The sequence below is a fragment of the Monopterus albus genome, unplaced genomic scaffold (genome assembly GCF_001952655.1).
Source record: "Monopterus albus unplaced genomic scaffold, M_albus_1.0 scaffold23.1, whole genome shotgun sequence".
Lineage (NCBI taxonomy): Eukaryota > Metazoa > Chordata > Actinopteri > Synbranchiformes > Synbranchidae > Monopterus > Monopterus albus.
Genome location: NW_018127903.1, coordinates 2,613,025 through 2,633,973, shown reverse-complemented (window position 1 = coordinate 2,633,973; position 20,949 = coordinate 2,613,025). Strand labels below are relative to the sequence as shown.

General features: G+C 39.3%; 1 protein-coding gene across 1 annotated transcript; it reads left to right on the top strand.

Annotated features, from left to right (window-relative positions):
* The first annotated feature begins 3 nt into the window (after window positions 1-3).
* Window positions 4-18,912, top strand: LOC109957009 (DNA repair protein XRCC4). Its single transcript, XM_020594572.1, has 8 exons — window positions 4-73; window positions 4,735-4,884; window positions 5,589-5,779; window positions 12,570-12,736; window positions 13,343-13,507; window positions 14,652-14,734; window positions 17,537-17,642; window positions 17,992-18,912. The coding sequence occupies exons 2-7, from the start codon at window positions 4,746-4,748 to the stop codon at window positions 17,599-17,601; spliced, it is 810 nt and encodes a 269-aa protein (XP_020450228.1). The 5' UTR covers window positions 4-73; window positions 4,735-4,745; the 3' UTR covers window positions 17,602-17,642; window positions 17,992-18,912.
* Window positions 18,913-20,949: the final 2,037 nt, after the last annotated feature.

Below are 20,949 nucleotides of genomic sequence, written 5' to 3'. Positions count from 1 at the left end.
CCTTTGCTGATTGGTTGAAAACACAAGCGGTGAAGGTTCAATCTTAAGTCAGAACTGTCAACAGCAAGATATCGTAAGTCCATTCAGGGAAATTTTTACATGTGATTTTTTTTTTACTTACACCACGATTAAAGAGAATTTAGTCCAACTGACTGAAGACTGTTGTAATATTTACGTAGCGAGGATTCACGGCATCGAAATACTTTATTCCACCATGGTGCACTGGTGATGAGTAAGCTAGTTAGAAAGCATTTACACTACCCGGAAGTTGTTATAATACCGTATTAATGCAATTTCTGTAGATAATTGTAAAGAAAACTGAACACATGTAACGTTAGCCTGTCATAAAGCATAACATTAACACGCTCAAACACTACTTAAATCGTGTTTTAGGATATTAATTAATTATTACATCAGGTACAAATATCTACAGAGTTCATGTTTACAAGTTTTATAACGTTAGTTAAGGATTTGCTTGAATGCGTTTTTTGGATTTTAGAGGGTTACTTTACCTCTTCACTTTGGACACGACTTGAGATAGGCATTTGTCTCTATTTTTGGCATATTGTAGACTTCACAATTAAGCAATTATAAAAAAAAATATTTAGCTGTAATGTTATAGAATAGTTTGATTGTTGTGCTCTCTTGGTGATGTAAGAGTGAAATTTTTGTGGTCCTTTTTTCTTTTAGAGTTTTCACAATGAAGTCCCCTCCTCCAACCAGCCACAACAGCACCTTGATTACATTTAAACCATGTTTTGTAAATTCCCCTCAAACCTTCCTTCTGAGACACTGCTAAAGAACTCTTCATGTACCCAGAAATCTGTCAGATTGTAAACCACACTTAAATAATGTTTAACATATTTTACAACAGTGTACATGCAAACTTGGTGTAAAAAGAAAGTCCTCGAATAGAGAGTCTGGTCTCTCAGAGCAAGTGTAAAAGTTATATGGCCTCATATTCCACTTAATGTAATGACATGTTATAGCTTACAGTCCACTGACCAGTTAAGGTTACATGCTGGCCTGATTATTGTAATCAAACCCAGGCTTCATGTAGCCTCAGTTTGTGCAGTCTTTTTCTGTTTGTATTAAAGAGAACATCAGGTCAAACCTCTTCCCATAATATTCATATTTTGATGCCAGTAAAATTGTACCCAGCAATGATATATGCTCCCTTTTTGTATTGATTGTAGGGGAGTGATATTACTGGGACTGTGGTCATGTGGTTCTATGCAGTCTTTACCCTAACAAAATATGACTTCTGCAAACTGAAGAATGAAAATTAGGCCCACCAATGTCATGCTGTCACTGACTGTATTGTGTTAGTGTCATTATACTTTTATACCATAATCTTCACTAGATAACTGCCATAGATGTGTGTCTGTAATTTATTCCTATGAGAAAAAGACTTGTTGTGCTGGGTATAAGCAAACTGATTCTGGATTAGCAGTGGTTGGCCTTGTGTAATCATGTGTGTGTGTTGATGTCATTTGTTCTGTATGTTTGAAAGAATAAATCAAACCAAATCAAATCAAATCAAATCAAATAGGTGAATCCATGGTTAGTAAAATGTTTCATGCAATATTATATGGAAGGGCAGAGGCCAGGCAACCAACCCTTGCAGATTCACAACATACTGTATGTTTGTTTAACATTGAAATTAATTATTGGTTCAGTGATTTTAATGTAGAGCTAAAGTTGAGCCGTGGCTCACTGCTGTTTGTTAAGGTAGGTTGCAGATTACTTATTCTTTCCAAAAGTTAGTGGTATACTTTCTATTCTGAAATATGTTGTCGCTGTTAGTAATTTGTATTCCTTGTGTCAATTCAGTGGCATTTAAATTATGGAAATTTATAACTTTTTGTACTGTGCTATATACTGTAGCTTGCATTTTCTAAAAATAAGAACTTCAGTAGCTTGATTTGCAGGACTGTATAACTTCCTCAGCTAAATGATGTTGCCTGCAGTAGCACTTTCAGTTTCTATGTGCATTTTTCACCCAGTGGTTTAGAAGTGTCATCACTGATAGCAGTAGGGTTGCAATTATTGTTTCAGATTAAGTCAACAAAGTATGTCCACTCTAAGTCTAGAGACAAATGCTTTGTTGCCATAGCCTAACCTCATTCCTAACCCCAACTTTTTTTTTCTTTGCTGAAGCCTGCAACGTCAGAGAGGGACAAAATAAATTAAACCGAGAATGTTAATGAAAGTCTTGTTAAGGAATTTGTTGGCTACTGACCTTAATGACTTGGGACTGGATCTAAAATGGAACTGGCTATAAAACCCATCCTTAGAGTTGAACACCTAATCTATTAAGAAGGTTCATTGACAATGATGTGAGACATACTGTAGATCTGTAGCCTTGTTGAAACCCACCTTAAAGGCCTTTGCTAAATTTATTATGACAAAAAATTCAGAAAAGAGTTCATGACAGAGTCTGGCCCTGATCCATTACCATTACATTACTGCTTCCTCTGCAAGCAGCAAGAATAGATGTACTGAATGTGTCTGTGAGTAAATTACAGTATAGTAGCTTTTTGAAACCTGGTCTTCATGTTAAGGTGTGCATCAACATCACTAAATCTGTCTCTAACAAGATCATTGTGTAAGCCAGTTCAGATAGATAATTAGATACCTCCAGGTCTTGGTTTATTGCAGTAGCTACTTGTTATATTTACTCATGCTATTTTTTTTTTCCGCTAAGTGGCTTAAGACAGATATTACCTAGAGAGAATAATAAATAAAAGGCAATGGAACAGTCTGGTGCTGTTTAGGGCAGCACTGCTTTAATGCCTGACTGATCATGATAACAGTGCACTAGCTAAAGAGTTTTTCTTCTCATCTTGAAACCATTGTATTGGAGAAAGCATGAGGCAAAAGTCCAGTGAAAGCACAGTGAGAGGACTGGCCTAATTGTCAGGGTCCATTAAAGAGACAGTTAACTACTGTCACATTTTCTATGTTGTATGAACTCATTTAAGACAAAGATGCATAATTAGAGACTCTCTGTGACTTATTTGCCTAGTGCTTCCTGCACACAGAGTTATGGTTTGTACTTTTCATATGCGGCAGTGCAGGAGAAATGACAATGAAAAGGTTGAGCAAAAAAATTACAGAGAAAGCAAGAAGCGCTGTAGGAGAGCTGATGATCACATTCCAGTGATTGTGTCTTCTGAATAAGTAGCTGAACAGATGCTAACAGGAAGACTTCAGGATTGACTTTGAAGATTTTGTGCGGCTCTTCGTTCCGGACAGCGCTGCTTATGTAATTGGAGTGTCTTTCTGTCATTACCACAGGGTCATCGTCCCTGCACAACAGATGTTACAGTAACTAATGAGTAGCTGGGTTCACTTTATGAGGTTAAAGTTGAGCCCTTCAGCTCCCTCGTCTTGTTCAGCCCCTTTGACCAGCCACACCCCTTCTTGAAGCACAAAGGGTCATCTTTAATTAGTTGCCATGTTCACTGTGCATGTGCACATGTGCATACACTGGTGTGTGTGTGTTTTGAGTAACCTTGACCACCTGGTCTGTCAGCATATTTGATGGGGTTCCAGAAAAGAATTTTAAAAAGTGCTGTCGCGTCATAACTTATAGCAAAGTGTCTGAAGGCGCTCATTTTCATTTTTTTTAAAACATGCCCAGCTTGGGTAACTGGCAATTTAGCTGTCTTTTCCCTCTGTCTTTACACAGTTTGCCCTATATTTAGGCAGGGAACATGTCCACCTCACCTCTCACTCCATGTTGAAGCAGTAATTACATCCTTAATCAAGTAAAACTTTCTCAAGCCTTTTTCAGGAGAAAAACAATGCATAGTTAGTAAATCAGCAGGTCAGCAATCACATGGATCATGTGGTAGTCCTTAGATCAACAATGTTTAACTAATTTGTTGAACATATGCTGTTTCACTGAACTTCAGCTGCAGGAGTGAGTCAGTTAGCCAAGACATACTGTAAGCCTCAGGGCAAGGTGATATTACCAAATAAGATTGCTCCATGCACTCACTGAACATTGTAGTATTGGCAAATCATTATTTAATTTTATTGTATGAAGTAATTCTAAGAGCATGGATCCCACAGGTTTTGATTTGCATATTGTGGTCTGGCATGGCCATGGATGAATTAGTTTGAAGTGTGTTTGGTAGTAATATATGACTGACTGCACTCTCCTGCCCTCACGTCATTCATTACATGTGAACACATGCCTTTCAGGGCTGTCATTGGTCTCAAAATATCATATTTATCCCAAACTTCTCCACTAAAATCTGAATTAGCATTTGTTGAGTAATAAAAAAATAGATTTTTTCCACAGTGTAATGTGTAAACTAAACCCAGGAGATGTGGTTTGGCTGTGTTAGAGCAGTCTCACTTAGAAGAATCCCTATACTGCATATATTTGGATAAATGTACTCACTAAATTAAATCAGACAACAACTGGGCCTTGTTGTTGGTAGTATTCTTGTTAATCTAAAACAGCATGTAATTACCTTGCTGGTGGCCAGGAGGCCACTTTTCAACAGAAAAACCTGCCAAAACCTGTTAATCTCCATGTGGGTCCACTGACCCAGAGAGAGCCCCATTTAAGAAACAAGCATGGACTTTTATTACAAATCCAAGCAATGAAACAATGAGAGACTGATGCAGCTGGAAGATTAACACAACCTTAGGCTTGTTGTTGGAAAAATGAATCACCCTGTTAAGAGTTTCTCGATTCCTGTCTTTGATTTTCTGCAGGTCTGAAGACCATGAGCGCTACAGTCCGACAGATCACTGTAACTACTGATCCAGGCACCCCCTACTTTCTGCGAGTGGACTGGGCTGTAGACCTTGGTGCAGGGTTCACACTAGCTCTCACTGATGGCAGCTCAGCATGGATCGGAGAAGGTAATGATTTCAAAATCATATTAAGGTTCGATGACCATTCAGAACATTTGTATTGTTTACTAGACTGGGTTGTCACCAGGTCTTCCATTCATCAGGCTGTCCAAGCTGTGTAGGCACCTGAACCTCACCTCATGATATTGTAACAGTTGGTCCTTTAACAAGAGGGACAGCAGTGACCTTGTTTCATTGTCCCTCTTCACTCCTGTGCTGCAGATTGCAGGTGTATAAAGTAGATTAACCTCTACAAGGCTTGTCTTTGTATGTGCAAGTCAATGTTCAGTGTGTGTCTGTGGTTACATATGGACATGAGTGCATATGGAAGAACACCTGGAAAATAATCGCTCCCTAGCTTTCTATTGCTGTCCATCTGCAGAGTTGACAGGCAGAGACGGGGTTGTGACAGCTATGTGCAGGCTTCTGGGTCATCAGTGTTTTGGTGTTTGATGTGTTAATTTGGACCCTCAACCGTGCATGAGCAGCTGTGCAACAGTCGATGACGCCCCCCTTGGTTTCTCTGCACGCTTCCCTTCAAATCAGCATTGACATTCATCCATGCATTACTAGATAATTTGTGTTTATAGTTTTGCTTTTCAGTCTGCTGTCAACTCTGGTTACATGCAACCCTATGACTTTAAGATGACCCAAAAATCAGAAACACATATTTAAGAGAAAACATGATGTTTCATCAACACCTTTGTGTTCAGTTTCAGAAGATGAGGTGACAAAAGAAGCCAATGAAATGGGAGTCACAAGGGAAAGATATGTTGAGGATCTTCTTCAAGCACTAACCAGAAGTGGAGGAGGAAGGAGAGGAAGTGACAAGGAGGTGTATTCCTTCCACCTCGCTCCAGATCACTGCCATCTCTCATATCAGAAGCTCTCTAATGACATCTCGGTGAGGAAAAGCATGGGCAGATTTTGATTATGTTCACTCAGTTATCAGTACTGGGAAGGTAAATACATGTGGTATGGTCTAACAAACAAAGCCTTTTCATTTTTAGGTTTTAAAGTAAATAAACTTTAAACTGAGACAGAAGCAGCAGCTTTAAGTTTGTTCAGACAGGCAGCAGCACTGCATGAAAATTTTATTTAACTTATTTTAATGCAACTGCTACACTGGCACAGCTGTAATGCATAAAAAGCTGGGTTGTCTGAAAGAAGTTAAACCTGTGTTTGAAGATTGGTTTTAGAAAGATGTCATTCTACGTAGCTTTATCAGTAGCTCAGCCTTGAATTCCACAGCATCACACAGTCCCCTCCTGTCACTGTCCCCGGGGATAAACACATCTAATGACATACAACAAAATAGAAAGGAAGTCTTATTTTTTACAGGGGGCTATTAAAAAGATAAGATTTATAGTCTTATAACAGGATTAGAAGGGCTTGGTTACCTTCAGGCCAATGTGGAAAAAGCCACAGATAGGAATCGTTCCGTTTGTTACCAGTCATCCAATAACAGATGTATGAGGTGGTTGTCTAATGGCTACAGCTTGTAAACCTTTAGAGAAGGAGGTTTGCTGATTGAAAGTTTGTTAAATTTTAAGGAGGAATGAGCTTGCTTTAATGTTAGCAGTTACTTCCCCACATGAAAGCCCACATTTTGTTAAACTGGTGCTGCAGTCACTGACATAAGCTGAAAATGTTCAGAGCCATGTACTGTATTGTGCACTGTGCCGAGGTGGCGCTTACATAGTTCAGAGTGTGTGACAGGTTTGATGGAGTACAGGACATGAAGCCTTCACAAGATTTTGGTGTTATTCTTCCAAAATGTGAAAGGAAGCTGTTACTTCCATGGGGAGCAGAAGAGACCAGAGGGAGAAGGCCAGAGGGTTAGCAACACTGTAGAGACCATAAAGCCCTGATTTATGGACAGGGCCGTCCCCATCTAACAATGTCAAACAACAATTGATTCTTTCTCTAACTCCCCTTGGCTTTCTTTTCCTCTGTGAGTGTGGGCTGTGTATACAGATGTGCCTGTGTATATGTGTCCATGTCTGGACACGTACAGACACAGACGAGGCTGCCAGGCTATCAGCCTTTGGGTGCCATATTTAACAGGATGGACATTTCTACTCTATATGACTTTCTCATGTAATTGCATCTCACATTTCAAGAACAGGAGGAGTAGACATGTTTGTGGATCCTCTGTCTGTCAGTTTCCAACACATACAGGTCTACTTTTCACTTTTCAAAATGTAGCTCAGTTTAATGCAAAATATAACAAAATACTTGATAAGTGTTATTACTAAGGATATAGTAGGGATACTAATTGGGAAATTGTTGAAGATTTTTTTAAAATGGAATAATAGATGATTGATATTGACAGTTATTTGCATTGGATTCTGATGCTTCATTATTGGAACTCTGTGCTGTGTCAAAAATGCAAAAAAGAACCAACCACAAGAGAGATAAGCCAATAAACAGTAGGTAACATTTGACTTTTGTGTTGTGTAGGTGGAGGCATTTTTGCTTTTTTTGTACGGGGAAAGTTATTGCCAATAGGAACAGCTAGACCACACAAACTGATAGACAGTGGCCCAAATCTATCCAGTCCCATATGTGCTTTAAAAAAAAGTTCACCCTCACATTGTTGCTGTGTGTTGTATGCATGTGTGGTAGACACAAGTCCAAGATTCCTGGGGGACTATTTGCATTAAGTGCAAACTACCACTCTTGTTTAACACCTGTTTCCTTTCCCTTTTTCCTTGCTCTCTGTCATTTGCTATTTTTGAACATGTCAGAGGTTAAACAGTGGAACATATTTTCCCAGCCAGATAATTTGAGGGTGCAGAAATGGCCAGAAATGTGGCAAGTTCCCTTTGGGAATAGAAGGCAGGAGGATAGAGACATGACAGGTGGTGAACTTAACCTGACATTACTATTTATGAATATGACCTCAGACATTATTGTGATGAATGTAAATTTTGTGTCTGTCAATAAAAGAGACCCATTCATCACTCTGTCCTGTTTTACAAAACAAAAATGTTCATTTTATGATGATCTTCAGCTTTTGATTCTCAGTCAGTTGTGAAACTACTCGTTGCTATAGTGACTCAGTTGTGATACTGAAATATCGGGCTACAACTGATGATTACTTTCATTTTTAGTTCATCTGCAAATTATTTTTGATGAGTAGTAGTATCACATTTTCCAGAACCCAGTGTCATGTGTGCATATTGTTTGGTCTGGTGGCCAAAAGCAGCAAATCAGCTAATTTAGGAATTTGAAAGCAGCAAATGTTTGACATTTTGAGTCATAAATTACTTTGGCTAAATGGTCAATCAGCTAATCAGAATAGTGTATTAATTCTCTTTCTTTCAGCCAATCTGTCAAATGACCAATTATTTCAGTACTCCATTGCCTTCATGTAACATAGGGCCTCCCCTGTGTGTTCGTATACTATCAGCTGTATGTTTGTGGCAAAAAGTTTGTGTTTACATATACAGACTAGTGATTTTCAGTTCCCTCAAGTGGAGATAATGATGTTGGTGTGGTTTCAAAAAAAAAAAAAAAAAAATTCAAAATCAGTGATCATCCAAACATCAAAAGTGAAAATTCAGTTGTTGCCAAGTTTTTGTGTCTGAGAAATTGTGGTGCAACTGGAAGCCAGATTTAAATCCTTACCACATGGAAGAAGCTGATCCGCTGACACACCTCTCCTGCTATCATCACCAGCATGCTCCACCTTAGAGCAGTTTTTCATTGAGTTGTATTTGTCTCTCTGGTTGATGTTCAAAATCTTAGTGTGAGCTAATGTCAGTAACATGTTCTGGCCATGCTACAAACATCTCAGAGTCTAGTATTCTTGGCAGATTTGTAAGTGAAATTAAGCATTTTTCCCTGCTATCTGCAGGGGGAGCCTGCTCAGGTCAGGACAGTGCTGTAACATGTCTGCTGTTTATGAGAACATTTGCGTTATCAGGGACGGACTGACTGCTGTCGCCCCTCACTTCCTGCTCTTTATCTGGCCTCACGCCTCTGCACGGCAGCTGAGGGGGCTGACGGGACAAGACTCTCTCTATTGAGTGCCCACACTTGCCATTCTGAGCACTGGTGCCCACCCTTGAACACTATCTCTTTGTCATCATGCACACAGTGCTCACCCACTCACTTCCCTTGTCCATTGGACACAATAGTTATTTTGAGATAGAAAAAAGAAAAAGTGGTTAGACATGGTCGCCATATTTTTATTATGTTTAAACTTGAAGGGCATGAGGGCATCATCCTGGTCTTCCATGACTTTGTAAAAACTGTATTACAGTAAGACTGTAAATGACTGAAATGAACATACTTAACATTTCAGTCTTTAAATTGCAATAATATTTTAGTACAGTAGTAACGATTGTTGTTTATTGACTGAAGGAGTTTATTGTCCTGTCATATTTGGAATAAATGGTGGGTTAGGTGTCCAGCACTATGTTGGACAGTGTGATAAGGAAAGCTTTGTGTCTTCTGCACCCTCTGTGTGTCATTTTTCTCTACACCTACATCCCCCCTTCTCCATGGGTTTGACCTTATGATCTGCTGTGTGTGTCTTGAGACACAGCAGACAAACAGACCACACACACACACACACACACACACACACACACACACACAGACACACTGGACCACATGTTATAATGTTGTGTGGACAAATTCATCCTGAGAAGAAGATTTTATGTTGACATACTTTGCTAAACATGGGTGTAGACGATATCATACAGAGTCGATTTTTTTTTGTCAGGGTGTGCAAGGCCAAGAACTCAACGTCGCATGATGCAGAGATATACAGCAGAAAGTATCACACCTCGTTTTGGAGGTCTCTCTATCCCTTAATATTAACAGCATTGGTGCGTCGACCTTTTTTGAACTGATAAGAACCATTTATGTATTTTAGTGATGTTTTATTGAGTAACACAGTAGAAAATGTGGCAGTAGGTAGTGCATCACTGACAAACAATCTGACCTCCCACATTGTGGTAGAGGCTGGCAACAGTGTGCAGACTGACCTTTAACTTTATCTCTGTCTCAGGAGAGAAGCCAGAGCATGCACACACACGTGCGCGCACACACACACACACACACACACACACAAACAAGAGCTTTGTAGGCCTTCAACAATTAACTCTAATCAGTAAAAAAATTACCTTCTATCACTGATATTTAAAAATTAGCATGCTGCTTGCTTGATTGAACTTTCTGATTTACCTTGTTTAGCACATCCTTCCTCTTTCCATGCTACACTGTAATTTAAAGGTAAACTTCTGGTAATGTGGAATTCACATGTTTACTGCAGTGGATTTTCACAGAAACCCTGTAAGTAAAGACAGCCTTTGGTATTCAAAGGAAGGAGAAGAAGAAATAAACAGCAGCTGAGTAAGTGCCATTCTGAATGTTAATCCGTTAAATAAGGGTTGAGCTTCCAGCACTTTAGATCTCTGTGTCTGGTGTCTTACACTGGTTATACCATGTTAACATGCTGGTCAGGAAAATTTATATTCTTCAACAGTGTCAGTGGATAAAACTTTGATGACAGAGTTTTACTAAGTCCCACTTATTATTATGGCATGAGCCATTACAGCATTCCTTTAAGTGTGGAATATTAGCATACTCTGCATGTTAGGGTCCAAAGCATTTACATTATCCTTTCTCACGTGGCAAATTCATTACATCATTGCTTTTAACTGGAAGTAGCCTACAGCAGAAATGTAGGTACATGTAGCAAAGGTCGAATTGAGGTTTCAAAGCATACTATAGCGTGCAAGTTGATGCATCTTTAGGGTGGACATGATCACTTACACACTAGACTAGTCTAATTGTTTATTATTAATGATGGACTATGGTGCACAAACACTGAACATCTGCATCAACTTGTTTATGACCAATGAAGCTCATTGTCACACAGATTGACTTTAAATCCCTGAGAGGGGTCTGCATTGTATCACTGTGACATCCTGATGTTGCTGTACATTTTTATGAGTTCCTGGGAACATCATCCTCCTTTAAATCCTGGGTGGTCTCCTCTGTGTCCTGATATGTTTTTGTTAAATCACTGATTTTGTTTTTGTTGTGATCAGGGTGGGCATTGGCAGCCTTAGTGCTGAGCAAGCTGTGAATTTACAAGACTTTTAAAGACATGTTTTAGAAAACTTGTGCACATTTTCTTTACAGGACTGTTTAAATGATTTTTCACCAGTTAAGTGGAAAAAATGTATTTGCTGGTGATGCTTGAAGAAAAGTCAACATATCAGAGTTATTAGATTTTAGCTGCTGACATGGTTAAAATAATGCAGGTGTCAAAAAGGATTTGGCATAAGATACATAGTACTAGTGTTTACATTTCTCTTGGTTTTATTAAGTAGTTGTAGTTGCAGAAAAGTCTGTATTGCTAGAGATAAAGTGAGGCAGGGGAGGGAAATGTAGAGAAGAAGAGAGAGAACAAAGTCTGGGGGAAAGATACTACCAAAGAACAGGGGATTGATTGAAACAGGTGAGTAGGGTAAGGTAGTGAAGCTGTGGGAAAGATGTGAAGCGAATATCTGCTCACTGAAACATGTTTAGGTACACCAGCAGAGAAGAAAGCAGCTGTGTGGCCTGCCAGGATAGCATCAACCCAGGACAAAAATCACAAGCATTTTAAGAGAGCTTTTGAAAACTTTGGCCTTATTACAGTGGGTCTGCAATCGCAAGGCAGCCCAGCGAAGATTTAGCACCTTAGTACCTCTATGTGTGTGTGAGTGTGTGTCTTTGAAACGGAGAATCTCTAAGGTAGCATGCAAACAAAGACTGGGCTTCTGTTTGAAAATATGTTTCCTGAGGCAGCTTAGACGAGCAAACACTCCAGGTTGAACAGTGTGACTCTTGGTTCTCTGTATTCAATAATAGTTTTATTTTAGATTTTGCGTATTTACAATTGGAGAGCTACAGTGGAATTTAGAAAAGTTTACACATCAACTAAATGTTAAAAAATTCTTACTTTTGCTGTAGCCAGCTGCAATGCCTCAGCCCTGCTCTGTGCCAAAATACAAACCAAATGAGGAATGTACTATTACATCTGAAGCCTGCTTGTGAAAGAACGAATCAACAGAGAGGAAACTGTGCGCTCACTTGCATAGTTTAACAGCGACCACTGAATTCAGTATTACGTTGACTATTTCTCCCAGACATGTCAACACCTTAGAAAGTCTCACACTTCAGAGGAAATGTGAAGTCATGGTTTGTTGCACCTCTATATTTGTGGAGCTTCTTGAGATGATGGTGACGTGCAAATGGTTACTCATGTTTCAGTATAAGGAGATTTTGGAAACTGCACGAGATGAGTCTATTGGGTTTACTGTATTAATCTATGCATCAGTTTTCTAGCCCTTGACTCATATTAGGATTATAGTGCTAGACGTGTTTTTCCTGGGTGACTTCCCCCAGCTTCTCCAGTAATCCCAGTTTCTCCTGGTGCAGCTAGGAGATGTATTCATCTGTTCTGTTGTCTCCACCCAGTCATACATGATCAGTGGCTGACTACTGAGCTCCTCCCACACTACTGAGCTCCTCAGCTGTTAATCATTGTTGAAGCCAGCCAACCTGCAGAGAAAACTTTATTGCCTTTGACGTTCATGCAGTTTGTAACCCAGTAATCCATTGTTATTTGATCTTGCTCTGTCATTTTCCTTCTTCTTTTCCTACATATCTTTCTCTCCATCCTTCAGCTGCATCTGGGCTCTGTGGAGATCCATCCAGCTCCAGACCCTCTAGAGCTGAACCGAGAGATGATTGGCCACTCCCTAAAGCTCAGCACAGATCTGGAGTCAGAAAATTGCCATCTATTGGAGGAGAATCATAGACTGAAACAGGAGCACCTGCAAATTCGTAGAGAGTAAGGTTGGCCAGGAAAACAGCTCTGCTGGTGGGTTAAAACGTGTGTGTATGAAAGAATATGAAATGGCAGGTTCACATGGAAAATACCCTGCCAGACTCTAATTATTTTTGTTTAGTGCTGGTATTTAGTGCCTTGTTTGCATGCAAGCTCCTTTTGCTGTTTAATTTGTGCTTCCTGGTATGACATCATCACTGGTCACCCATTTGAGAGTACTGAGTGTTCCTCATATGATTTCTGGGAACTGACTTCATATTATTCACATGTATGTCTTTCACCTTATAGACACATGGCATGTGACATCTTTTCAAACAGCATTTTTTTGTGATTGTGTATCTACTTATTTATTTCTTGGCCAATGAATGGAGCATTGCCAGAGACAGAGGAGGAGCGTGACTTACTGTATGTCTGCACAGGGTGGAGGCATCACTACCCTTTCTTTTAGAAAATTACTCCCAGAGCGGAGACAAACACTAATCCTATGCTTTTAAAACACATATTTGTCTATCTGTGTATGTGTGCACAGGTGTACTGATATGAGTCTTATGCTTACATGTATGTTTTTGTACATACAGTACATTTTTGTCCGTGTGGTTTTCTCATTAGGTTGGGGAAACAGGTTCAGGACAAAGAGATGCTGGAGAGAGAGCTATACTCCCGTTTTGTCAAGGTGCTGAATGAGAAGAAGGCCAAAATCAGAGGCCTGCAGGGCGACATACACCAGCTCCAACAGACAGCTAACCAACAGAGAGATGAGGAGCAACGGCACAGGTCAGGACAGCGAATTTACATAGCTTCATCTGATTCTGTGGAGCTCTTGCATAACTGGCTAGTTTTGCTACTTTAAAATGCAGAAACCAGTGAAATGTAGTTTACCTTTTTATAAATGTACATGGTCATTATAAAACTTTGCCTGGTGAAATGCAAACTACTAGTTGTTACTGTTAACTATAGACATGTAGTCAACTGATTTGTCAATTGCACTGGGGGATATTCTCAAGTATTCACAAGGCACAGTGACTAATTTCACCTCATATCATTCCTAACACAAGGGGTTTCCTGAAGAGGAAAAGTCATACTAGTGGACATTATCAATTAATCTGGTGATTATTTTCTCAATAAATCAAATCAAATCATCATTAATTCTCACATATCAGCAGCAGTAACCATCAGAAGCTTAGCATTTTTGTTTGGAATGTGACATATGCAATTAATTAATTATCGAAATAGATAATAAACTGTTGAGCAGCTAATTGTTGCAGCTCTAATATTTTTTTTGTAGGTATACATCTTGTTGTTCGGTAATGCTACTAATCTTATTAAAGTTTTTTTTGGTACTGAAGTGTTTCAGTCGATTAAACTGTAAACAGTCCAGTAAAATTATATTCTCCTTTATGGGCACACTCTTCAATTGAAAGGCACACCAACACTATGTCCTGTATTATGACTGCATGGAATTATGGTCACTGTAGTCCATGAAAATACATAAGTAGTCAACAATATTACATCTTGATTGTTTAAAACTACATTCTCAGGCTTCATGCATCACAGGACTAGTGGGTGTAGCTTGTGCGTTCTCAAAATCACGGATGGTGGCTAATTTGTTCTTTTGCAAACCTTGTTATGTCTTGCATCAATGCAGTTAACTGAGTACAGATGAAAGATTATACTCATGGTCGCTGCTCATATGTCTGGCTTTCCTTCTCTTCCTAGTGGTCAGGAATATAAAAATTGAAATATGATCCCCTAAAGATTTTTCCAGCATAGTAAAATAAGATGTTGTACTGTATATTCAAAATCATATTCACACATTAATTTTTTTTGTCTTCTTTATTTTTTCATGCTTTCCCTCATACACTGATATACAGTATATACATGACACATTTTGATGTTAAATTTGTGTAATTTTCTTCAGTGATGATAACACAGCTCAAGACAGACGAGAGGAAACAGTTCAGAGCTTCCATCCTTCTCTGGAGCCAACAATCCTCATTACAGGTGTGTGTGTGTGTGTGTGTGTGTGTGTGTGTGTGCATGTTCGTGTGCGTGTAAATGTACACGCCATCAGGAGGAAAAGAGCCGAACCAATGCAATAGTCTGTATAGCATGATGAGACCTGGCAGGTAACACCTGCAAATGAGTGCATTTGATTCCTGTGTATTCTTGTCATCACAATTTAAATGTCAGGGATGTTATTCTAATGCTGCATGTTCAAGGGTAAACACAAAGCTACCACATAATCCATGTTTTGGTCAGAGAGCAGAAGATGGGGCTAAGCAGGATAAATGCTTACAGATGTGTTAAGTTTCAGAGTGTCATTTAAAAGAGTTTTGATAGGCTTCTTCTCTTGCTGTAACTAATTTTGCATGGGGGGCATCTTTACATAGAAATTTACTGTTACCATAACACATGAGTTTCTTTTTGGCTAAAGTGTCTTAAGAAGCATAACACACATAAATTGTGCTCCAGTATTCCACACATACTGTAGCACAGTACATTATGCCTACAACATGTTTTGGTGGAGCAGGGTGTGCTGCTATTGAACATGGCAAACTTTCACCAACTCCCAGTACTCCATGTGTTGTCATAGGTCACAATGTGACACGGTAATAATGCAGACTCTTAACTGAAACGCTCAAGTTTTAGCTTTCCTTGAATTGATTTTACTCTTCAATAAACTTGGCAGTTGAATGCAATTCATGATGTAAACAGGCAGTTTGGACATAAACTTAAAAGTAGACACAAGCTGAGAGTATACCCTTGGGTAGCTGGGTTCTGGGAAGCTCTTGTCAGTGATTCAGAAACCCACCCAGCAAAGTCTGCTGTGATTGCTTCAGCTCGGCTGGTCGTGCGGTGATCTTCCCCTACCTGCGTCACATGGAGCAGGAGTGAGGTCACTTCTGCTGAGTCATACCCCCTCTACTACAGCACTGCAATCTGCTGGGATAACTTACTGATTGCTCTCTCAATGGCTGTGTGTATGTTCAGAGCCATACTCAAGCCAGCCTGAGGGGACATTTGCAAAACACACTGATGTTGCAGTGACCTCAGCAGTTTCTGTTGTTCCTCTCATTTTGCACTCTCAGTCTCACACACACGTACGCTCACCATCTCCTCCATGCTCGCTCTCATGTCCTGACTTCAGTGATGATGGATGGAGGTTGCTGATTGCACAGTACTGCACAGTCTTGGCTTGCACACTTTCTTGCAGTCCAGAAGGGTTTTCCAATGCGTTCTTGTGTTTTTTTTTTGTCGTACCTTGTTTAATTTGTCCCCCAGTTGTCTTGATATTCTGTACTTCTTAATCATTATGGGTGACTATCTCAGCGTTTGTGTGTGGGTATGTATGTGTGTGTGCATTGCATTATTTGCACTAATTCTGCTGCCCAACATATCAGTTTCTGGCATTTCTCTCTGGACCAATATATTTAGATTATATTAATGTCTTTGAATGCTACAGTATGCTAATTAATGGCTGACTAATGCATTGTTAGTCCTTCTTGTTTATATTGTGCAGCCTCACCCCAGTAACCTATTAATTTCTTGTAATCTTCACAATGATCTGAGGGCATTAAATATACCAATAAGAGTCACAACTTATGTATTTACAAATTCAGTAAGCAGACAAGTAAGCTTGGCTGAATTTAAGACCTCACTGGCATTTGTTGTGCTAAGTGTGAGTCTCCACCCATTTGGCCATTGCCAAGCTTGACCCAGGTCTTAAAACTGTGTGCACAATACTAGATAGACGTGTTATTTCATTTTGAAGTGTACCCAAACATTACCATTACCCAACATTTACCAACATAGTGGGGTACAATTTTCGTCTTAGATATGCTTGGCCCCAGTTTAGCCTTGGGCTTAGGAGGTGCGTGGGGCAACGTTGTCATATTGCATAGACCTGATAAGAGAGAATAATGACAGTGGGAGACAAAAGAAGAAACGCTCTCTGACCTGTTCCCTCCAGGTTTAGCATTTGATTGTGACAACATAGTCACTCACAATGGGCTGAATGAAGATAAATGAGATAGAGATGCAAGAAGGAGAATAAAAGGAGATGAGAGAGGCAGTGCAGCTTAAGGGAAGCATTAGTACACAGAGAAGGAAAGGAAATGGCAAAGTACTTGTTTTTGACTTCATACAGTTTTTATACATTACACTGTGAATATCTATAGTATTCATTAATTTTATATTTTATCTCTTAATCAGTTCAGCTCAAGTGTTGTATTTTATTGTCTAACAATCAGTCTTTGAATTTGAATAGGCTAGCAGCGGTGTTAAAGGGCAAACAGGTGTGTTTATATGTCTACATGGGCTTGTGTGGAATGCCAGATCTCTATTCCCGATAAAGGTCAAAGGAGTTTAGGTTTGAAGTTGCTCAAAAGATTATCTGAGGCGATATGCTGTGAAAATGTCACCGATCTGCCACAAGTAGCACTGGTAGAGAATCGGTTCAAGCAACGAAGATGAAGAATTTGGAAATGGACAAGATGTCAGCATGCAGGCATTTAGAGGTGTGTGAGGAACTTGCACTCTAACAGTCATAGGTCAGTGTGAAGAAATTTAATTAGTATTTTCTACATTTAATTTATAGTAAACATTAGTGATTTTCAAATAAACTGCTCTAAAAAGGTCAGGTACAATATATTCATGACATCAATAATTAAAGATGGACTGACCCAAAGTAAAAGCTTCATAGTAGTGATATAGTCCCACAGAATCAGTTGTGGTTTTCTGAACAGTTCTTTGTTTGTGTTTATGTGGCTCTGTGTGAGTATGTGTACTGTATATCGCATGCAGGTCGTGATCTGGTGTGCCATGGCATCTCTGTGGACCAAACTTTTTCTGACGACGAAAACGAATAACTGCAAAATGCTTCATACCCCGAGGCCAGAACTCATCACTGGTGTGGCAGACAAACTCACACATGCACACTGCACAAGATTTTCCACTGAGTAGAATCATGTTGCTAGTTATACTTTATGGTACATTTACAGTATTAGGTTAATCACATCTCCCACAGTTGTTGTAGCAACACTTTAAATCTAACAACATCATAACAATGTCCTGAGGCTTGGGTGTTGGCTAGCAAATAAACAACACTGAAAGTCATTGCAGTGTGTATTGTCTCTTAGTGCAGCTAAGCAATGACAGCAATGGCTTTTTAGTTCCAGTGAAAACATGCGGTGTACATTTTATCAGATTTTGTTTTTTGCTCACATGTTTAGTGATAACAGCCTCTTTGTGCTCTCCAGAGCTTCCTCCAGAACTGATGCCAGTGCTGCTAATGACTTGGAGAAATTGGAAGAGAATCTGGAACACCACTATGGAAGCGATTTCTCAAGCGTTTGATTTTGCCCAGCACTCAAATTGGGCCATCGGGCCCCTCAGCCTTGGCTTTGTGTGAGACTGGAGAAAGAGAAACATCTACTGAGGAACAGTGGGCTACACCCAGAAAACAGGGCGTACCTCTGAGGAACTGGAGCTGCTTGTTGCTGCTTATTCCTCCCGTCTTGTTTTCATTATGAAAGTACATCTCTTTTTTCCCCCCACTTTCTAAACTAGCATTTTGCAAAATGTAATTTGACCTTCCCCTGTTTTCTTGTTTACATCTGCCCTTTTATTGTGTAGATGTTCTGTGACCTAAACTACCTGAGGGATGTTCTTCATAAGGTTAATAGGGTTATGTCGTCTTCACCTTCTCACCTCTTTACCTCTGCTACCAGCTTTAGGTCCTGAGGTCATCACAGTGTGAGCCTATGGAGGCCTACTCAGTCTTTATCTGACCATTTTACCTTTGACTTCTGGACCTTCCTGCTGTCGTTTGTGATTTTGATTATATCTGCTGAAGACCACGAGCAGCTGCCATGTTAATCCCGCAACGCACTTGCTGGTTCATTAATCCCCACAGGAATGTCACACTACCTCCTTTACATTTCATCAATAAGGCATTTCACACTGGAAAGTCCAGTTCAGAGACATGGATAATTTACCAATAAGACTACACAGTATCTCAGTCAGCGGTGTGATTCGGAAAAAAGTCTGATAGCATGCTTTAATGCAGAATATAATAAAATATAATAACAAAATAATCTGTTCTGAATAAAATCAGATGATCTTTTTATGTTTGAGAGACACTGTAACTGTTTCATTGTTCAACCAGTTGAAATAAATATGTTAAATTAGATTTTAAATATTGTTTTGTGGAAATTAATTACAAATACATGATAGAACGTACTTGTACTTGTTGCTTAAAAGTATTCATGGGCAATAATGTTAGCTTGACTTAAATAAAGCTTTTATATTGCAGTAGTAGAGAGGAATAGTTTAGTCACTCTGAGATACAAGTGACTTAAACCAAGAAAACCTGTCCCATCTGTAAATTAGACTGATCATTAGATCATTTTGGTTGAAAGCAAAGCTCTGTTGTAGATTTTACATGTAGCAGGTTTTTGTTATTCAGGAAAAGTATAAGACAGCAATGGGGAAAATTAAGAGTTTGTAATGTTTTAAGCTCTGTGTTTATAGTGTACAGTGAAGGTATGGTTTGCTCAGTTTTGTAAATAAACACCAGAAATGTGTTTTTGATATAGTTGTGTAAACAGACCAAGCCTAAATGACTTGCTATTTGTTAGTTTGCTGACTGGCTACTGACATGAGAACAAAGTACTTAAAAATGACAGTCGTTTGTCAATTAAAAAGCATTGATGAGTTTGTGTAAGGCAAATTAAAATGTAACACCTCTGCTCAGCCACTTTGTACACGGTGGACACAACACCACAGCTAAAGGAAAATGCATATAAAGACTTGGTGTATCGACCACACATTCATTTGAGAATATCAAGTACATTGATAAACTATCAAGTATATATCAAGTATATATCAAGTTTTTTTAAAGAGCAAATTTTTTTGTAACCTCTAGTCAAATAAAGGCTAAATGGCACTCCAGGGAGTAATTTGCTTTGCTTTGGGTTGGATTACAGCATTCATCTGAGCTTGAACAATTAGCAAATTCTTTTGTTGGTTAATGTCAAATTTCATCATCTATCCATAGCCTTATGATTCTACTATCTGGTGGAGAACACACCTGTTAAGCATACTGAGATTCAGCTTAATCTATTGCTTTCTTCACATTGGATAGCATATTGGAACATACTGTGAAGCTGCCTTCTAGCATGGGCAGTCTGGATCAATAGGCTGTGCACCAGGTCACGCAGCACAAAGGGTTGATTAAGGCTATTTGGGAGACAGCGATGATGGCTGTGCCAGTCTGAAATTAAACATTCACTCACTAGCTTATCATCATCATTCACTTACTACATGCACCTGTAGGATTTCCATCATCCAGAGAAATGACAAGCGTATTCCTGCTTTCCCGCCACAGTGAGACAGAGTGGCTTTTGTCTGTTGCATGGATGTGGTGTGTTCTCACTGCTCAGTGCCTTACGCTGTAAAGTCTGAAACAATGTAGCCTTAGCCATTTTATTTGCTGAATTTTGTCATCAAACACTCCTTATTAAATAATGGCAACCACCTCCGCTTTTGATCGTTCCACTACAGCCCTCTCGCTATATAGTTCAACCGTATTTTGTGACACTGTAAAATTGCATTGACTTATCAGTAGAACAGTAAACAATTTTTATCCATGTTTTTTTCTATCTCAAAAATATAATAGGTTTTATTGGGCCAGTCATGTCAGACTCCATTAACTGTTGCTACAGGTGTTTTTGCCTAAGGCAGCACACATGGAAGTAGTGGTGCTGGCTTTTTGAAACTGAGGGAATAGTATACTCTATTTCAGGGCAATACAAAACCAGCAGTGTGCCTTCCTTGATCACTTTGAGATAAAGCCTCTGCTCTTTATGTTACTCATGTAAACAGTATGTATGAGACCAAAGAGCTACTCTGTACCAATATGTATAAAAAGCCATATATATTGCAGCCATCTATTGTATATTACAGGTAAAATTTTTCTAGCTGCTTTACCAAGAGACTGAGCCACTGAGTCCTTTTTGCACTGGTCTACATGTGGCAGAGTTTCCACTCAGTTTCTGTCCAGTCATTAAAAAAGCCTTTTGATCGTCACAAGTAATGAGTGGTTTCTCTTTGAAATGCTGGTGTGAACTGGTTGGCCTCATTATTTGAATTAAACCAAATGTTCTGCAGGTTTAAAGAAGATAATAGTTTACTGTGTGATAATGACAACCTGCTGC